We start from the raw sequence: 19009 nt of genomic DNA on the forward strand, positions 1-19009 counted from the left end.
GTCTCCTATGCTTTTAACCAATGTAAAATTTGATGAGATAATTACTAAGATCCCATCACACATCTCTATTATTTTTCCACCATCAATGTACTTCTTAAATTTTTTTGTAGTAAATTTCAAATAGATTTATTAATCAGGATAATCATAACTACTCTCATGCATCTAAAAAGTTCAGTGTCTTAATACAAAAGTTTATTTCTCTTTCATATAATAGGCCAATGAGACTATTTCTTGGATCATCATTCCTATGGTGATTCTGGAATTAAATTTCATCATATCTTGTGTTTATACCATCCCTTAGATCTCAGAATTACCTGCTTCCATCTTATAAGTAGAAAGGAAGGGGGGAAGCAGTCACACCCATATCTTAACCATCTAAACTCTGAAGTGATAAGCATTACTTTTGTTCTGTTTTGAAAAGCTAGTCCCATGATCTCAGAAAGATGTCAGGGCTAGTGGGAAGAGCTGCAGGAAACTAGTATCTGGCCTGTCAGGCACTTCCCAGAAACAAGTCTACCCTGTGAAAGAGGAACATCATCCTTTGTTCTATGGCTAGCTGTCTCTATCCTCAAAACTGAATATCAATGAGTACAAATTACATATTCAAAATCACAATGTGAGGACAGAAATAAATCAGAAGTGAATTGAGCTCCATATTTTGACACTAGATAGGCCCAACTTTAAAAATGGTCTTACATGTATTTTAAAGAAATCTAAAGAAAATAGTAAAATAAAGCAAGAATTTAGGAAAAGAAAGATTATTCAGGCTGAAATATAGGAGCAATGACTACTAATTTCCTCATTATTTATCTACATTAGTCAGCAACAAGAAAAAAGATTTTTATGCAAAGTTTAAAAATCAATATGCTCCAGTTCTTAATGTCCATACCCAGAAATACAATTGTCTCTTTGCCAACAGTCGACTAGGAGGAGGTTTAGCTGTAATTTACCCAAAATGTTGAATTATTTAATAAAAATAATTCAGTAACAGCAAGTTTGGATTTAATATTTAAAATGTCATGATTAAAATAAAATGAATTTATTAATGAATTCATAGCAATCATCATTCCAATTGATCACTGGAAATCACATTATTAATAATGATAATAAATACTCTAAAATTTTAAGAAATATAATTGATTAACTGGAGTCAGAAATATTTAGAATAAGAAATATTTAATGAAGAGATCAGCAAAAACAGAAACATGTAAAGTGCTAATTAACTTCATTATAGCACCTGTCCATCAAGCACTAATTGCATTAAAGTAATAGGTCTAAACATTAGTGAAAGTAAATAAATTACACACATTTTGTTACTGCTTGAAGATCCAGTACTTCTTTTCCACTGTTGAGCTTCTTTTTTTAAGTTTCTTTATCTTGTGCTAAAACTATCCTCCTCTTTGAAAAAATTGTCTAAGTTCCAAAAAATGTTATCAGTACAGTCAATTTCCTTTAATTCACTACTATTTTTTACCATGATTCACCATGTCACAACTTAGGGATAATGGCTGATATTAAACCACCAACAGTGTCTACATAGCCCCTCCATTATTAAAGGCACACACAGATACATTTATTCCTGAAACTGAAAAAAGATAATGTGACTTTTTGTTTATTTATTTATTTATTTATGTTTTGAGACAGAGTTTCCCTCTGTCACCCAGGCTGAAGTGCAATGGCATGATCTTGGCTCACTGCAACATGTGCCTCCCTGGCTCAGTAGTTTCTCATGCCTCAACATCCTGAGCAGCTGGGATTACAGGCATGAGTGACAACACACTGATAATTTTTGTATTTTTTGTAGACACAGGGTTTCACCATGTTGACCAGGCTCATCTCAAACCCGTGGCCTCAAGTGACCTTCTTGCCTGAGCCTCCCAAAGTGCTGGGATTACAGGCATGAGCCACCAGCGCCCAGGCCATACTAATTTTAAATAAAAAATAAACCATGACAGTTGAAAATTCAAAATTACTAATATCTAAGCAGTATTTTTTACTGGTAAAGGGGTGAAACAACAGGCATCGGCATATTGTTTACAGCAGAGAAATTGACACACTCCCCTTTGGAGGGTGTTTGACAATATATGTCAGTATTTAAACATATTTTCTTTTTGACAGAGCAATCCAATTACTAAGAATTTATGGCAAAAATATTCGCACACATGTTTATAAAGATACACGCTGAAGAGTGTTGTACAAAGCATGATAATAAGAGAAACTAGAACTAACCCTAATATCCCTCAATAAAGTATTAAGTAAATTATGGGATAGTCTTGTAATGGGTTTCTTTACAGCCATTTAAAGAAATGAGATAAAATCCATTTACTGAACTAGAAATGTTCAAAACATGTTATGTTAAAAAAGGCACAAAAATATGTATAAAATATTTCCATTTGGAGGTACGTGTGTTTGTGTAAATGTGTGTGGGTGTGTGTGTAGATAATTCCTGGAAGTGTAGGAGTGGAACTGAGTGGTCTGGGGAGGAAGGAATCAAATCTGTACTGTCTTTTCTATCATATGAAAAGACATTATCCACATCTTTTTTTCATAAGTGTTAAATTTGAAAAATAAAGAAGCTTTAAAATTGCTATCACTCATACCACCTTTGTATAATATTTTCTACCCTTTTCTATGTAGCTAATAAACAATCATAGTTGCCGGGCGCGGTGGCTCAAGCCTGTAATCCCAGCACTTTGGGAGGCCGAGACGGGCGGATCACGAGGTCAGGAGATCAAAACCATCCTGGCTAACACGGTGAAACCCCGTCTCTACTAAAAAATATGAAAAACTAGCCAGGTGAGGAGGCTGAGGCGGGAGAATGGCGTGAACCCGGGAGGCAGAGATTGCAGTGAGCCGAGATCGCGCCACTGCACTTCAGTCTGGGCGACAGACTCCGCCTCAAAAAAAAAAAAAAAATCATAGTTTTTCTTAGTTTTTTCAAAATAATAAAGCAATATAGAAATAGACCAATTTAGAAGACCTAGAATAATAATCATTCTTAATAGGCAGCTAGTTTCCTCTTTCTCATAGACAAAAGAATAGGGTTTTTCTTTTATATAACAAGCACCTACTACATATTTGTGTAAATATGTACCTTCCTGCATTTCAGAAACCTAAGTAATGTTGATTAAACTTTACTTTGAACCCGAGCATTTGATTAAGAGATATTAAGGTTCACCCAAAATACTTCTTTAAAAGTAACCTTCATTAATATCCAATTTTTTCTCTTCAAAGGTTTATACCAAATTCTTGTCTATTTGGGGAACAAGAAGAAACCAAGAAATATTTGCATCTTCCTTTGCTGTACTTTCCCCCCCCCAATTCATACTCTTTTCCTTGTATAGGGGACATGTACGAAGCATTAATTGAATGGCAGAGTAACGGCTTACATGTGAAGGAATTATTTCTGTTCACTGTTCACTTTACACCATCAACTGGCCTTCATCTATTCCCTGGGTCACAGTGCACCTTTTTTGTGGCTAGCTGCTCCACTTGACCTCTTCTACTGATCATCAATTTAAACCCCTGTTCTCACAGCTGAAATCTTGGTATACAAGATTCAGAAGTATACACAGAGGCACATTCATTACAAATCTGTTATACAGACTTCAAAGCCAGTATATACAGCAAATAGGACTGTTTTCCATCCTTCAAACACAAGGAGAGTTCCTGCTAAGTAGAAGGAGTCTTTAGGCCCAGTGGAGAAACAAAATCTCTCTGACAGGACATGCAAGGATTTAGCTATGCTCACTCATAAAAGTTGGCATTCCTTGAGGCATCTAGTACATGTAAATCCTTCTCCTGTATTTTGGGATTTCTGGTCTAAAGCTCCTATTCTCTGGTCATGGGGAGATGGGCAATGCTAAAGGATGTAAAGCAGAGAATCATTAAGGGCAGCAAATTTGTTGAAATTAAGTACCCTAATAATCTTTAACCCACCAAAGGTATGCCCACCCCCATGCTATTTCTCTTTAAGCATCTGTCTCACATTTTTTATAACACAATGATGGCTCATTGTTTCCATTCTCTTCCTTCTCAACTGCCAAAATCATGTCCCTGCTTTTATTTAATGTATAAGGTAATCTTAAATTTCATATCCTATGATCATGCCAAGAGTAAATCAATTTTCAAATACTTTGTCAGTGGCAACCCAACAATTCACCTGTTAGCTATTAAATATACAAACAAGTCACTATCATATTTGTGGGTTAAAAAGCATTTCTAATGTGCTATGGGCACAAAGATGCAAGCATATTTAATTCTACCTTGGGTTGGGAGGGGAGACTGAATAGACCTTTCTCAATAATTAATGTTTATTGAGTGCTTTCATTGTGAAAAGTGCTTTACACAAATTATGTCTTTAATTCTCACAAAAACAGAGGGAGATGCATAGTATAATTATCAACTCTATCTTTTAAACAAGAAAACTGAGTCTGGGATAATTTAATTTGCTCAAAGTCATTCTGGAGAAATGGATATGGAGCCAGACTTCAAAGCTAGTCAGTCCAGCTTCAAATTACATACCATTAACCATTATGCTAAAAGCCTTCTCAGAAATGGAGTCTGCCAGAAGAACAAAGGAACAAATGGGCAGGACATATCACGAGAAAATAAAACACAGCCATAACCAACACCCATGATCATAAAATATACAATGTGTTTAGGAAAAAACAGTAATAGCTAACCCTATCATAATGCATCCCTCCATTCCTATATCATGGATGAAGTAGTTCTAATTGTTTTTGCACATTAAGTCATTACTCCTTAAAGCAACATCACATAAAGTACTATTTGCATGATACCTACTTTACAGCAGAAAAATCGGAAGCACTCAGAGCTTGAGTAACCCGTCCAAGATTACAAAGCTAAGAACAGTGGGGCTAGACTGTGAAGCCAGGCATTCTGGCTGTGGCCACTTGTGCTCTGACATACACCCTGTGCTCTCTACAGAATGAATTTCCTGCTGTGAGAAAGCCACAATGTGCCATTGGGAGAAAACTACAGAGGAGGCTCTAAAGCTACCTGGGAGAGATTATAAAAGACCACGAGGACTTTGGACTTTAATCAACAGGTTCCTGATTTTCAACTGGAGAGGAAATATATATCAATAATGATAAGGTGTGTTGTGTATTCCAAAAATAAAGTCAATCCTGTGACTTATTTTCATATATGAGAAACATACTTTCTGTTTTTGTGATGCATAACACATAACAGAAAGCCTGACCAAATCATATTGACTGACTAATATACAATCTAAGTAGTTGAATTTTCTGATTATAAGCAATTCTCAATTAGGGGAGATTATATTCCCTTCAGGGTGATAATAGAATAACTGGAGAACATAAAAAGTGTATATTCAGCAAAAAAAAAAAAAAAAAGTGGGCTAAAAGATGCTGAGAAACAGTACATTAGGCAATAGGTATACAGAAATTTCTTTTTTAAACATATAGGGTGGTGGTAAGAGAAGTAACAATTCTACAATGTTTAGAAGAATGTCTCATTTATATAACATGCTTTATAAGTAACATAAGACAATAAAACATAATAAGAGCACAAATTCTAGAATCACAATGACCAGGTTTAGTGTCCAAGTCTACCAATTGAACAAATTAAGTGAATTCTCTGTCTCAGCTTTTATCACAGGTAAAATGGGGATAACAACTGCAAGTCACCTTACTTCCAACTATTGTAAGAGTAAATGAATTATACACATATATGCATGTATGCATGTGTGTGTGTGTGTGTCTATGCATACAGATACCAAGTTCCAGACATAAAGGAAACTCTATGAAATTTAGTTATGATCTGTGTTTTAAAAAGAGGAATCAAACGATGTTATACTAATTCACTATCCAAAGTACAATGACCATTTGTAAGTGTAAATAATTTTTTAAAGTTTTGCAAACCTTCATCATCTTAACTAAAATAAATTTATGAAAAGTTAAGTATCTATAAACATCTGTTCATATACATAAAATTGATAATTATGGAAAAAGAATGTATATATGTATGTATAAGCAAGATAGGCATGATTTCAAATCTGAAATCTATACTTCGTATCTATCACCTATCTATCTATCTACCTATCTAACCATACCTATCAATTATGCTTCTATAGAACTAATCTCAGGCAGAACACCCAGAATCTCTGAGCCTCAGTTACGGGCATAATAGTGCTTAGTATAAAGTATTAGCATCATTGTAAAAACTAAATCAATTTAAGGCATTTACTAAAGAGTATTGCATATATTAAGTATGAAATAAATACAGGATTTAATTCTCTGAAGACATTATTAATACAGTCATAGTCCATAGAGGTTAAATGTCTCACAAGTATGAGAAGCATTATTTTTAAATGATTATAATAAGTTTAATTCAGTTCAACAAACATTTGTGGAACGCTATATAACTTATGCTTTGTGATTCAATCTTTCTGCCCCTTCAATATTTCAACAAAGGAAACACAAACACCATAGCTATTCAATCAGTGATAATTTAAATACATTTAGATCTTCTTTTAAAAATAGTCATTATAAACCATGAATTCCAAGATTGCACAGTTAAAACAGATACATTTTAGGACTCACTTTTTTGATAATTATTTTTGATAAGCAGCATTTTACACTACTTCCATCATTTTCTATATAATGCCTTCTTAGGAGGTCAAAAGCACTTCCTTATTGATTTTTTTTTTTTTTTTTTTATCCTTCGGTGTAAATGAAGTAAAAACTAACATGGCCAGTTTTGTCCTACAACAACTTCTTCAACCTTACTCTGTCTTATTATGCCAAATCTTTTTCTTTTAATATCAGCAGCATCGATTGGTGCCAGCAACACTGATCTAGAAACAGTGCTAATTATCTGCAGCTGCACAGACAGCAAGGGAGCATAAAACACTGGGCTTCTTGCTCACAATATACAAAAACAATGAAACAATCACCCTCAGCTGTCAGCATCTGCAGATCTTTCCCCAAGGGTAACAATAGAAAAAGTGGATCACATTCAAAGCTTGGGAAACCCATCATGTATTTCACATTAAAGCATCTAAATAATGGGTTATGTTACCATATTGGAAAAACGTACTACAGCTAAAGTTCTTTCTCATTATTCATACCACTATTTTCTTTTAACTGGCAATGACAATGGTAACAGAAAGCGCAATAACAAAGATATCACCTGGTTTGAGACCAGTTCTTCACAGAAAAAGACATTTGGAGACAATATCCAAATATATAACTTTCAGCATCACGTATTTGGATGGTTTACACCATCCTCTACACTGGCAGTGGTGGTCAAAGCTAGAGTAAAACTATGATTCACCTAATCATGTTATTTTTCTGGTTTCAGAGGACAATTATTGTTATTTAAAATACTAAGGAAGGAAAAATTTACTAATTATTTCAATTATTTACAAATCCAAGTGAAGGACCTAGTAGTTTCTTAAAACCAATTTTTACATTCCGCATTTCATATTTAAATATCCTTCTTTAACAAGATCATGTGCCTTTTAGGGATATGTATGGAGCTGGAAGCCATCATCCCAGCAAACTAACACAGGAACAGAAAACCAAACACCACATGTTCTCACTTATAAGTGAGAGCTGAACAATGAGAACACGTGGACACAGGGAGGGGAACAACACACACTATGGCCTGTCAGTGTGTGTTGACAGTGGGGGGAACGGGGAGTGAGAGCATCAAGATAAATAGCTAATGCATGCAGGGCTTAATACATAGGTGATAGGCTGATAGGTGCAGCAAACCACCATGGAACACCTTTACCTATATAACAAATCTGCACATTCTGCACATGTATCCCGGAACTTAAACTAAACTAAAATAAACATTTTAAAAATACTTATTTTCCTTTTATTTGATAAATCATGCATTCATTTATTCTGCCAGTTAAAACATATTTGTTGATTGATGCCTGTACCCTCCTTAATTCATTTTCAACAAATATACACAAAGCACTAAGAAAACAATGTTTAAACCTAGATTATCTAGATTGGCATTTCAATTGATCAAACTATTTGTCAAAATTTTCTTCCTAAACATTTTACAAATGGCAGCTGTTTCACTAAACTCCTCAAAGAAAACGTGTACTGAGCAGTAATGTAAGATCTAGGTCCACAGTGGTAAATAAGAAACCTTCACTGAGCTTTCAGTCAGTCAAAGGAGATCGATGTTAGACAGACTATTACAAATGTTGTGAGCATTATAAGATGAGAAGTTTAAAATTCTAAGGCAATGGAGAAATGAGTGTGATATATTGTATTGGGAAGAGGAGACTGGAAAGTGTGTTTGAAAAATTGTGTTCCCCTTGCAGAAAGAAACAGCAGGTTTCCTTTCTCTTTTATGAGATCAAGGGAAAAATGAATAAGTTGTTCCTTAAAAGGAAAAAAAGTAGCAATATGTATTCTAAACTTTGCAAGTGGCCAAAACTTGATTAATTAAGCCCACTTTCCCTGCTTTCTCTACCCCATACCCAAAATACACACAATCCTCAAATCTAAGATCTATATTATTTATATTAGCCATTTTTATTGATAAAGTGCTTGGCAAAGCTCTTCTTCCCTAAGTGTTGTATAAACATTCACTGTGTACTGACATCCTCAAAGCAAATAAAGCATATCAAATATTAATCTTAAAATCAATTTGTTGGAAACTAGTGATTTATTTATTGAATAGAGTGTGGATTGAATGGAAATTTATAAATAGTCTCTATCAGAAATAGAACAGGACTAAATACTATTTACATAAAACATTTGGACATTCACCCACTAAGAGCATATTAGTCTCCCCCCGAACCCCCTGCACCACTACACCGAAGGCAAAGCTTCAGTAGTGCCCTATTAAGGATCCTTCGATTTTATATATTAAGGGATATTTGGCTATTGGTTTCTGATAGTCTTTATCATGTTAAGGAAGATTTTTGCCTGTAGTCAAGTCGTTTAATAAGTCAGAGAAGTAATGAGACAGCATAGTTGTAAAAAGCTTAGATTCTGGGGTCAATCAGTACTGATTGGAATTGAAGCTCTGAAAAATTCTAGCTTTGTAGTCTTGAGTCAGTTACTTTAACGTCTCTTAGCTTCAGTGTCCAGCAAGTGTCAAAATGAAAATATCTCTGCCACAGACATGATATTAACTGCGAGGTCTTTGGTTGCTCTTTGACTTGGGTTCATGGGGCCAGGGGTGAAGTGGCAGGTGAATCTTTTCAAAGCTGTTAAATGTCTGCACATGGAAATCTTTCGCAGGGTGTCTAGAACTTGTGATAAAACAGCTTTTGCTTTTATGGGAGATGAACTTACGTAGTCTCTGTAACTTAGGTGAGAGATCATATACGAACCCCTTTTTTGTTTGTTTGTTTTGTTTTGTTTTTGTTTTTGAGACGGAGTCTCGCTCTGTCGCCCAGGATGGAGAGCGGTGGCCGGATCTCAGCTCACTGCAAGCTCCGCCTCCCGGGTTCACGCCATTCTCCTGCGTCAGCCTCCCGAGTAGCTGGGACTACAGGCGCCCGCCACCTCGCCAGGCTAGTTTTTTTTTGTTTTTTTTAGTAGAGATGGGGTTTCACTGTGTTAGCTAGGATGTTCTCGATCTCCTGACCTCGTGATCTGCCCGTCTCGGCCTCCCAAAGTGCTGGGATTACAGGCTTGAGCCACCGCGCCCGGCCTATGAATCCCTTTTGACACCCTTCTCTTTTTTTATTTCACCCCCGATATACACACATTCACATACTAATATTTTTAAATTTGTTTGATTAATTAATAGAAAGGCCAAGAAATTTAGAATCCTAAGGAAATAAATAGAGAAATGAGTTTCTGGTCCAAAGCTTTGTTATCAATTTGAAAAATTAGCATCAAAATCAGGATTAACAGGGGATATGTCACTGATAACTGCTTCACCCATTTGTGCTTTCCCCAGAAGACTAACTTTATAGAATTGTGATTTCCAAGAAGTCTTTTATTCTTTATATCACCAACTGTTGTTTTCTTTCTCCTACTCCCTCTGTGTCTTCCACAAGTACATTATTGATATACCATGATTCTATCCCAAGTGAACACATTTCCAAACCCCCATACCTTTGTTACATCAACCTCCCTTGATTCTAGAAATCTGCCACTACAGACTTAACATTGTGAAATAAAGACTTCTAATCCTTTTGGCATGTAAAAGAGGGTGTTATGTATATGTGCTCTTACATTATAAGAAACATCAGTGTAACTTAAATATTTGTTTTCTAGAAATGCTATTTATATTCTTATTTTCCAATATTCTTATTCTTATCCTCTAACTCTTGGTGTGTTTGAGTAACAGAATTTATATGCAAGTACACTAAAGCCAAAAATCCAATTTTTCTCTAAGCATACACAAATAGCAAAATTTTCTTTGTTCATTTGATTTAAAAGCAATACATAAATTAAATCCATTATGAAAGAAAGAATATTCACAAAAAGTAACTTTAAAAATGATAAAGGAAATGAATACACCACTTGTTTTAGTCGGCTAACCAATGAATTCTTGTTTGATTGTTGACGCGTTCAAATTTTTAAGACTCAGCACCAAACTACACAGGCTGTTTCTAAATTACTGGTCCTTCCTCAAACAGAGCCCGTCTAACAGAAGCAGTGATGGTTGTTATAAGATACTTGAAATCTTCCCTTCCTCTTTAGAAATTGTGAATCAGCATCCAGGGAGTAGGTGTAAGGACTCCACCGGTGTGAGTGACTCCTACAGAAGGTGTCCTGAGGAGTTCAAGTCCCAATTCCCTATTTCGTGACTTTTAATCTCTTTTTATGAACATCAATCAGTTTCTCTCCTTTAACTTTCTAACTCTCTCCTGAGGGAAATACAGATGTTTGAATAGCCACAAACAAAAATATGTGGAGGGAACAAAAGTTTAATTGTTCCTTAAACTTGAAAAAGCACAAACATCTAGATATAACATTCAAATATCATCTTTATACGACCTTCTTTATTTAATAATATATACCTCAAATTCTATAATCTGTAGTAATTGTGATTGATACCAATGTTTAACCCAAGTGAATCATAATTGTATTAACCAAGCTTCCGTAACTGCTTCAATAAAACTCTGCATAAAAGATTAGCAGGTGCTGCCAAATATTTATACTCTGCAGTTATTCCTGGTAAGGAGCGTTGTTCAATCAGCGGGATTAAATTTAACAATGTTTACCTGTGTGTAAGCCTCCGGTGACTAATGCAGACTGCAGTCTGAGAATCTTGAGCAATGCATACTTTATGACGACTACATTTCATCTTTAAGCATGGATCCTTAGCTGGATCTAAAGCTAAAAAAAAAAAAAAAAAAATTGCACAGAAAATATTAAAATAAGCTTCTGTAAAATGGAGGTATCAAATCCCATGAAACACAATTTGATCAGCTAATTTACATAGTGCTTAATTGTAAACTTTCTTCACATTCGTCCTCTGTTAAGAGATACTTCTGCGTCTACCCACATAACTCAGAGTTAACAGCTAGCTGTAGTTTAGTCTCATCCACTCTATTCAGAAGCTAAGATGCACATACACCTATGATCAGACAATGTGTTATCAAAATAGAAACTTTAAGACCCAAACTTTCTGTGGTTGCTACTACTACCTTCTAAGCAGCAAAGGTGGTGAAATAAAGTTAGAGTATGTTACTGAAGTATTTTATGACAGTGGAAAACTACAATCTATACCCTTGCTTTCCCTAGATAAATGCTGGTGGGTAAATAAAAGGGATGAAACAAACAAACAAAAATGTCAGTGAACATTAATGGACATCTTTGTTATCCAAAAACAGTCTGGAGCTGTATTTGGAGACTGGATGAATATGTCATAGTAAGAACTGAGATTCTGCATTTTCATTTTTACATCATTTGTGCATAACATTTGGACCACCATTTCTTCAAACAAACCTCTGTCTTGATGGCTGCCAACAAAAAGACTATGTGAAATGTTGATGGTTTCATTTTATAACAGCTTTATTTATAAATAATTCACATACTACATAATTCGGGCAGTTAAGTTTACAACCAATGTTTTTCAGTATGTTTGCAATTGTAAAACTGTCACCACAATCAATATTAGAATAATTTCATCACCAAAAATACCTAAACATGTCCTCTTGTTATCATCCCTATTCCCTCTCCCCTCCAACTAGTATTAGGCAACTACTCATTTAATTTCCATCTCTAGAGATTTTCCTATTCTGGACATTTTATATAAATTGAATGATAAAATTTGTGGTGCTTTGTGCCTAGCTTCTTTCACTTGAGCAATGTTTCTGAAGTTCAATCATGTTGTACCATGAATCACTACTTTGTTCCTTTATATTGCTGAATATTATGCCATTTTACAGATATACCATATTTTATTTATTCACTAGTAGATATGCATTTTGACTGTATCCACTTTTTGGCTATTGTAAATAATACTGATATTGGTGATCATTCATGGTTAATCCCAGTGACACTTTTTTTTTTTGTAATTTATTGTTGGGGGCAGACCAGAGGAGGACTTGGTAAAAATAAACAAAAGGCACTGAGTGTCCAGATTTGGTACATGCCAAAATTGACAGAAAGAAACAATGAAATACGCTAAACAAAAAGTTCTAGTGCACAAAGAGAAATAAAACCAGAAAAAGTGCATTTGGAATATGCAGAAGTATTTGGAAAGGCTCCAGGCTGACCAGTGGACATAAAATGTGGATTTGAGACAATCTTTGAGGGTAACTCAAGCTGATTCTTAAGCATATTTAGTCAATAGCCTAAATAAAGTGAATATATTTTGATAATTAATGCATTTTATTTATTTTATTATATTTTATTTTATTTTTGAGACAGTCTCTCTTTGACACCCTGGCTAGAGTTCAGTGGCGTGATCTCAGCTCACTGAAACCTCTGCCTCAGAGGCTTAAGTGATTCTCCTGCCCCAGCCTCCCAAGGAGCTGGGACTACAGGCACGTGCCACCACGCCCAGCTAATTTGTGTATTTTTAGTAGAGACGGGGTTTCACCATGTTGGCCAGGCTGCTCTCGAACTCCTGACCCCAAATGATCCACCCACCTTAGCATCCCAAAGTGCTGGGATTGCAGTGGTGAGCCACTGCTCTCGGCCTGAAAATTGATGAATTTAATAAAATACAGATATAAGCTATAATACATATGCACATATATCTTACTGATTTCAATATATAAAGTATATTTCTGCAAAACTCTTGTTAGAGATTTTACATAACCATGAGATTTAAAATAATGTTAACACATATCATTGGTGAAATATTAACTAACAAACATTTTGTATTATTCCATGCTAAAGTGGTCAAGACATTAAATGCATCTATTTGGAACACAAATGTTTCAATTTTCTACATACTAAGAGAATTTTTTAATAAGTCATGATAGATTAATTATAGCTTTCCCTATTTGGTCAGTAGCTTTAAAAATGAAAATAAACTATATTACTTTTTCATTGTCTATAAGATGATAAATATACTTTGTTCACTATGCAAATATAAATTGCTACAACATTCTTTTCAGACTATCACAGTTTGAATCATCATTAGGTAAAAAATGTTGTCTTTGAAGTATTGCACTACAAAAGTGTGCGACTTCTTGTTGGACAACATAAAAGAAAAAAAACACACAATAACTTAGAAGGCATCAAAAGTGTTTTGAGCTATTTCTAATGTTTAGTCTATGTTGATTTCTAATTATTAAAATTACTTTTTAAAATTCATTAAACAATTCTGCCTAACAATTAAATAATGTCATTGTTACCTGCCTCTGTACTACATGTACATATATGTCATATACTCCTTTTGAGTATACTTAATCTTGGACTTATGTTCTGAAAAAGGAGGGTTTTCATTTAGAAATAAAACACTATAGTACATATAAAATTATGATTAATCTAGTTATTATTTGAATGCAGACTGGTATGATTATAGCTATTTTTTTCTTTACCTTATAAAATCTACATTCAAAAATTTCCAAAAGTTCTATGACACAGTTTTTTCATACATGTTCAAGAAAATAGAACTCAAAAATCAGCATACGGTGAAAACAGAACAAATTTAACAGATGAAAAATAATATCATTAGTTTTACATAAGATTCTGTGTAAATGACCAAATAAGAGAGGAGCAGGATTTGTCAGGAGGTGGAAAATATAGGAGAAAGTGAATATAAAGAATCAGATACATAGCATGTACAATAACAACAAGACCACTTTCTGTGCATGAGATTTTAACCATCTGTATTTTTTAGTAGAACTCACATTGTTGGCAGCCTAAAAAATACAAAACATTACACACTGTAAATACAGATGCCTAAGATTTTATTCTTGAAATCACAACAATAACACAACAAATTTCTCTTGGCTAAAGTCCATGGATTAGAATCAATCCTGTGCCTTAAAGAGACCTGGCATAAATTCATCATCTCCCTCTGTTGTGTTCTTCTTTCCATCTTGTTTTCCATTTAACATCTCCTCTTCTGTTCTGCATGATTGTATTTAGTCTTCTCTCCAGCAACCAGTCAAACTACCTCTAGAAAGATTTCAGCAACTGCATTTGACTTCACTTGGCTTTCTTTTCTTCATCCTAATCTCTAATAAACTTTCTGGTCAGTGTAAACTAACCTGGGTACCTGATAAGTTTTTTTTGGTTGTGTTTCAGAAAATAGCATCTGTATTTTAAACAACTGCCATATAATGTATCCTTTGAGCGTCATTACATTTGCAATGTAGTATTTCCCTCAATCTTTTGCCAGAATACTTATTTTTTAGTACAGAATTTTTCCTAGTTACTTCCAGACGAGCATAAACTAGGAAGAATCAGGCCTTACCCAGTCCATAATGGTGGGAATGCCTGAGGCAGCAAGGGTAGGTGATACCAGAAACAAATGTGAATGAAGCCCTGTATGTCAGCAAAAAAGAAATGTAATTCCTGAGAAGTCCTAATGTGAAGGGAACAAGAAAGTAAGGAGGCACAATGCAGGCAACAGGTCAGGAAAAAAAACATGGGTGGTAATTTACAGCTAGGAGAAGAAAAGTTCATATTGATATTCATATTTAGTGCATGTGGCGTGGGAAAAGGCAGTCACATCATTAAGGTGCAAAAAATGACATTAATGTTAGTATTAATAATTGAAATTAATTTTAACATGGAAGGCTGAAACTTTTAATCTGCACAAATTCTTCTCCAGATCTTAGCTGAGTTTGTTCACAAGTCTGTATTTTATATTAAATCTTTTTTTTTTTTGAGACGGAGTCTCGCTCTGTCACCCAGGCTGGAGTGCAGTGGCCGGATCTCAGCTCACTGCAAGCTCCGCCTCCCGAGTTCACGCCATTCTCCTGCCTCAGCCTCCCGAGTAGCTGGGACTACAGGCGCCCGCCACATCGCCCGGCTAGTTTTTTGTATTTTTTAGTAGAGACGGGGTTTCACCGTGTTAGCCAGGATGGTCTCTATCTCCTGATCTCGTGATCCACCCGTCTCGGCCTCCCAAAGTGCTGGGATTACAGGCTTGAGCCACCGCGCCCGGCCTTTATATTAAATCTTAATAATTCTAAGCAAAATTTATCTTAAATCATGCTGTATATAATGCTTGGTAAACTTAAGGAGAAACAGTGCACCTTAGCTTGGCCAATTCCAGATAAAAATTTCTTAAATATAATAGGAATTTAACCCCACTAATATTGACTCAGATTTGTGAAAGACCAGACTAGCATAAACTAATAATCTCCAATCTGCTAAGGTCATCTACATACCAAAGAATTTGAACCACATGATCTCTAAAATCATATTCTGCTCTAAAAGTGGATTACATTCTAGCATACAGTTTTGGCACCAGATATCATACAAGAATTGCATCTTGTCTCCAACAGATTCAACATTTTTATTAGCAGAGATGTATAAATAGTTATTAATAATTAGAATACATTGTTAAGTGGAACCTACATAAATATATATAATATACACAGAGAGAGAGACAGAGAGATCACATGACGGTGAATGAAAGAAAGCTAGAATAAGTGACACCTTAGGTAAGTTTTAAAAGATATATAGGACCCACCAAGTGCACAAAATGAAAGGAAACTCCAGTGTAAGTAGATAGAACAAATAGCAAAAACGTAGAAAAAGGATGCCCTACTCATGGGATGGCAAATAGTTCAGGACCAATAAACTATAAAATGCTCGTATCACCTGTGAGCATTGTGGAAAACACTGAACAGGGAGATAGAAGCTTCTTAGCCTTCCAGAGTTTTATCATTTTGGTAATGTCATGGCCTGGCATGATTTTAAGTAGAAGAGTGGCATGATTATGTATTACAGAAAGACCACATACAAGAATTTGGAGATGGTTTGAAGTGTATGTGATTAAGACAGGGATATTAACCAGCTGTATGAGACAGAACGAATAAGAACCTGATCTAAGATAAATGGGTGTGAAGATGGAGAAGAGGAGATGCATTTCAAAGATATAAAGGACACTGATTCAATAGGGTCTAATTATTAACTTAATAGAAGGGAGAAATTGGTCAGAAATAAAATAAATGGTATTTGGTGGCTCCACTGAACAATAAATAAGATATTTGGTGGCAAGTAAAAAAATATAGCGAGTTAGTTGTGAGAAGTTAAAGTGACGAGCTTATCTTTCATATTAGTGAAATGCCTGTGGTGACATCCAGAGACAAATACTCAGCTGTCACCTAGATATTTGGATCTAGTATTCCAAGGAAAAGTTAAGGGAAAGATGTCCCTCCAGTAGTCACCTTAAAGAATGTACGTTGGAAACAGAATCAGTCTTGTAATCTAGTTTGATTTTTAAGATGCTCAGCTTGATGACATATTTAGAGTAAAAAGATGGAAAACCTATTTTTATAGCCAACTCTCTTATCCTCTTTCCACAGCACATTTTTGCATTGGAACAGAGAACTCAGGCACCATCTCCCAGGTTTTACGCATACTGAGACCAGAATAATGGACAATGATTTTCTTGGAGTCATGAACTTCTCGACCATCACCTTACTATTTTGAGAGCAGGGATGCAGAAACCATTAAAAAAAAAAAAAAAACCAGTACTCAGAATCCCTTTATGTACTTTGTGCGAACCCTCTACTCTGGACGAAAAATGACTGGAAAGTTCTTAGACCTTAGAATTTCAATGTCCTCTAAAATACTGACTTATAATCACAACACCCAAAAACCTCTGATAACTGAAAGGTCTTTGTTTTTTTGTTTTTGCTGTTGTTGCCAGGGACTTGCAGATACTTGTGAAAATCTGACACTTGTGAAATACTTGTGAAAATTTGATAAATAAAATGATACTGTTAATTAATGTAAATTAATTTATGATTTTAACTCAATTTAGTGTTTAGCTTCAAAAGGACTACTATTTTTAATTGCAGGGTAGTGTGCTGCAGAATTATAATTTTTTACAGGATATACATGTAGTCATATGCATTATATGACACATAAATCATATCAATTTTTTACTGTATGCAAATTTCAAAATTCTATACACATTTGTTCTAAGGATTTGGATGGGATATTGTATGAGCATTCAATTATTGCAATTTATTCAGTATCTGCTATGTGCTAGTACAGTTCTTTTTTGTTTATGTGTAAAATATCCCTAAAGCCATTTTCTGAATCATATTAGCATCTCAGTTTTAGATGTCAGAAAACTATAGCTCAAATACAATGTTTATCCTAGGATGTATAACTAGCAACTAGTAGAACCAGTTTCAAACCCAAGCCCTTGGAATTACAAAACGTGAATAATTTGCCACTGAAGAATCCTGTTTCCTGAGCTTGCAGTGAGATTCAGAGTAGCTGAAACAATGTCCTGTGATCAGCTGACCTTTATATTCTCTATAACAGAATAAAAAGTTAAAACTTCTGCTGAAATAATATTCATATATAATATCTAGTAAGACAAGCAGAAAAGACTGTAAGATTGATTATTACCAGAGTATTTGTCTAGTTTTGATTCTGAGAGTTCATTCATATGGTTACATTTGTTGCTGTCTCTCTAATAAATCAATTCCATATACAATTGCTTGGAACCTAATACTGTATTCTGATAATTTGCCTACCCAGAAAATCATTCAACAATGCCTAAAAGCCGTCTATTTAATCTGATCTTTACATTTCACATTAAAGAGCTATCATTTTAATGCAAAATACAGACTTTTTTGGGAAACCCTTCAACTATTTGATCTGTTCATTAATTTTTCACTACTTTAAAATATTCATCATATGTTCTATTTTAACTCTGCCTCTTTTCCCAGGCATATTTCTAGGCAGGGGTATTGTTTCCTCATACCTGTTGCTTCTACAGCACTGCTTCTGTCACATACTCTTTATCCCTCGCAACTCAGAACTCTCTGGTGCCACTTTGCTCTTTCATCACAGCATGGCCACGTCCAAGGATTCTTTGGGTAAATATTGTTGTCATTCTTTTCTATAGAGATTTATTTCCATGGAGATGTACTTAAGGGAAGTTTTTTGTTGTTGTTATCTCTAGAATTCATAAGCCTGTTCTCCATCACCAGAGCCTTCTTCCAAGGAGTACATATATCCCTGCATTCACCTTGAAGCATTATTTTTCAGCTCTCAGAAATGTGTGAATTTAATGGAGCTCAAGGAAACATTAATACCCTGGCTTCTGGCTCTATTCTTGTATAACTGATACAATATATATATAATCATCCTTTTGTATCTGTAGAGTATTGGTTCCAGGACCCCGGAGGGTACCAAAATCTGCAGATGCTCAAGACTCTTATATAAAATGGTCTAGTACTTCCAAATAATCTACACACATCCTCTTGTATAGTTTAAGTAATCTCTAGATTATTCATACCTAATACAATGTAAATGCTATAAAATAGTTGGCATACTGTATTTATTTTATTAGTATTTTTATTGTTATATTGCTATTTTAATTTTTTCAAATCTTTTTGGTCTGTGGCTGCTTGAATCCTTGGATGTGGAGTCTG

General features: G+C 34.8%; 1 protein-coding gene across 2 annotated transcripts in view; it reads right to left on the reverse strand.

Moving 5' to 3' along the window:
• The window catches only part of SPOCK3 (SPARC (osteonectin), cwcv and kazal like domains proteoglycan 3), a 490780-nt gene that overhangs the window by 236152 nt on the left and 235619 nt on the right, over positions 1–19009 (reverse strand). For both annotated transcript variants that reach the window (XM_033215626.1, XM_033215625.1), the window contains one exon: positions 11198–11312. In XM_033215626.1, coding sequence (XP_033071517.1) covers positions 11198–11312 — 115 coding nt within the window. The remainder of the gene's footprint in view (positions 1–11197; positions 11313–19009) is intronic.

Source organism: Trachypithecus francoisi, unplaced genomic scaffold, assembly GCF_009764315.1.
Source record: "Trachypithecus francoisi isolate TF-2019V2 unplaced genomic scaffold, Tfra_2.0 Lachesis_group1, whole genome shotgun sequence".
NCBI classification, from domain to species: Eukaryota; Metazoa; Chordata; class Mammalia; order Primates; family Cercopithecidae; genus Trachypithecus; species Trachypithecus francoisi.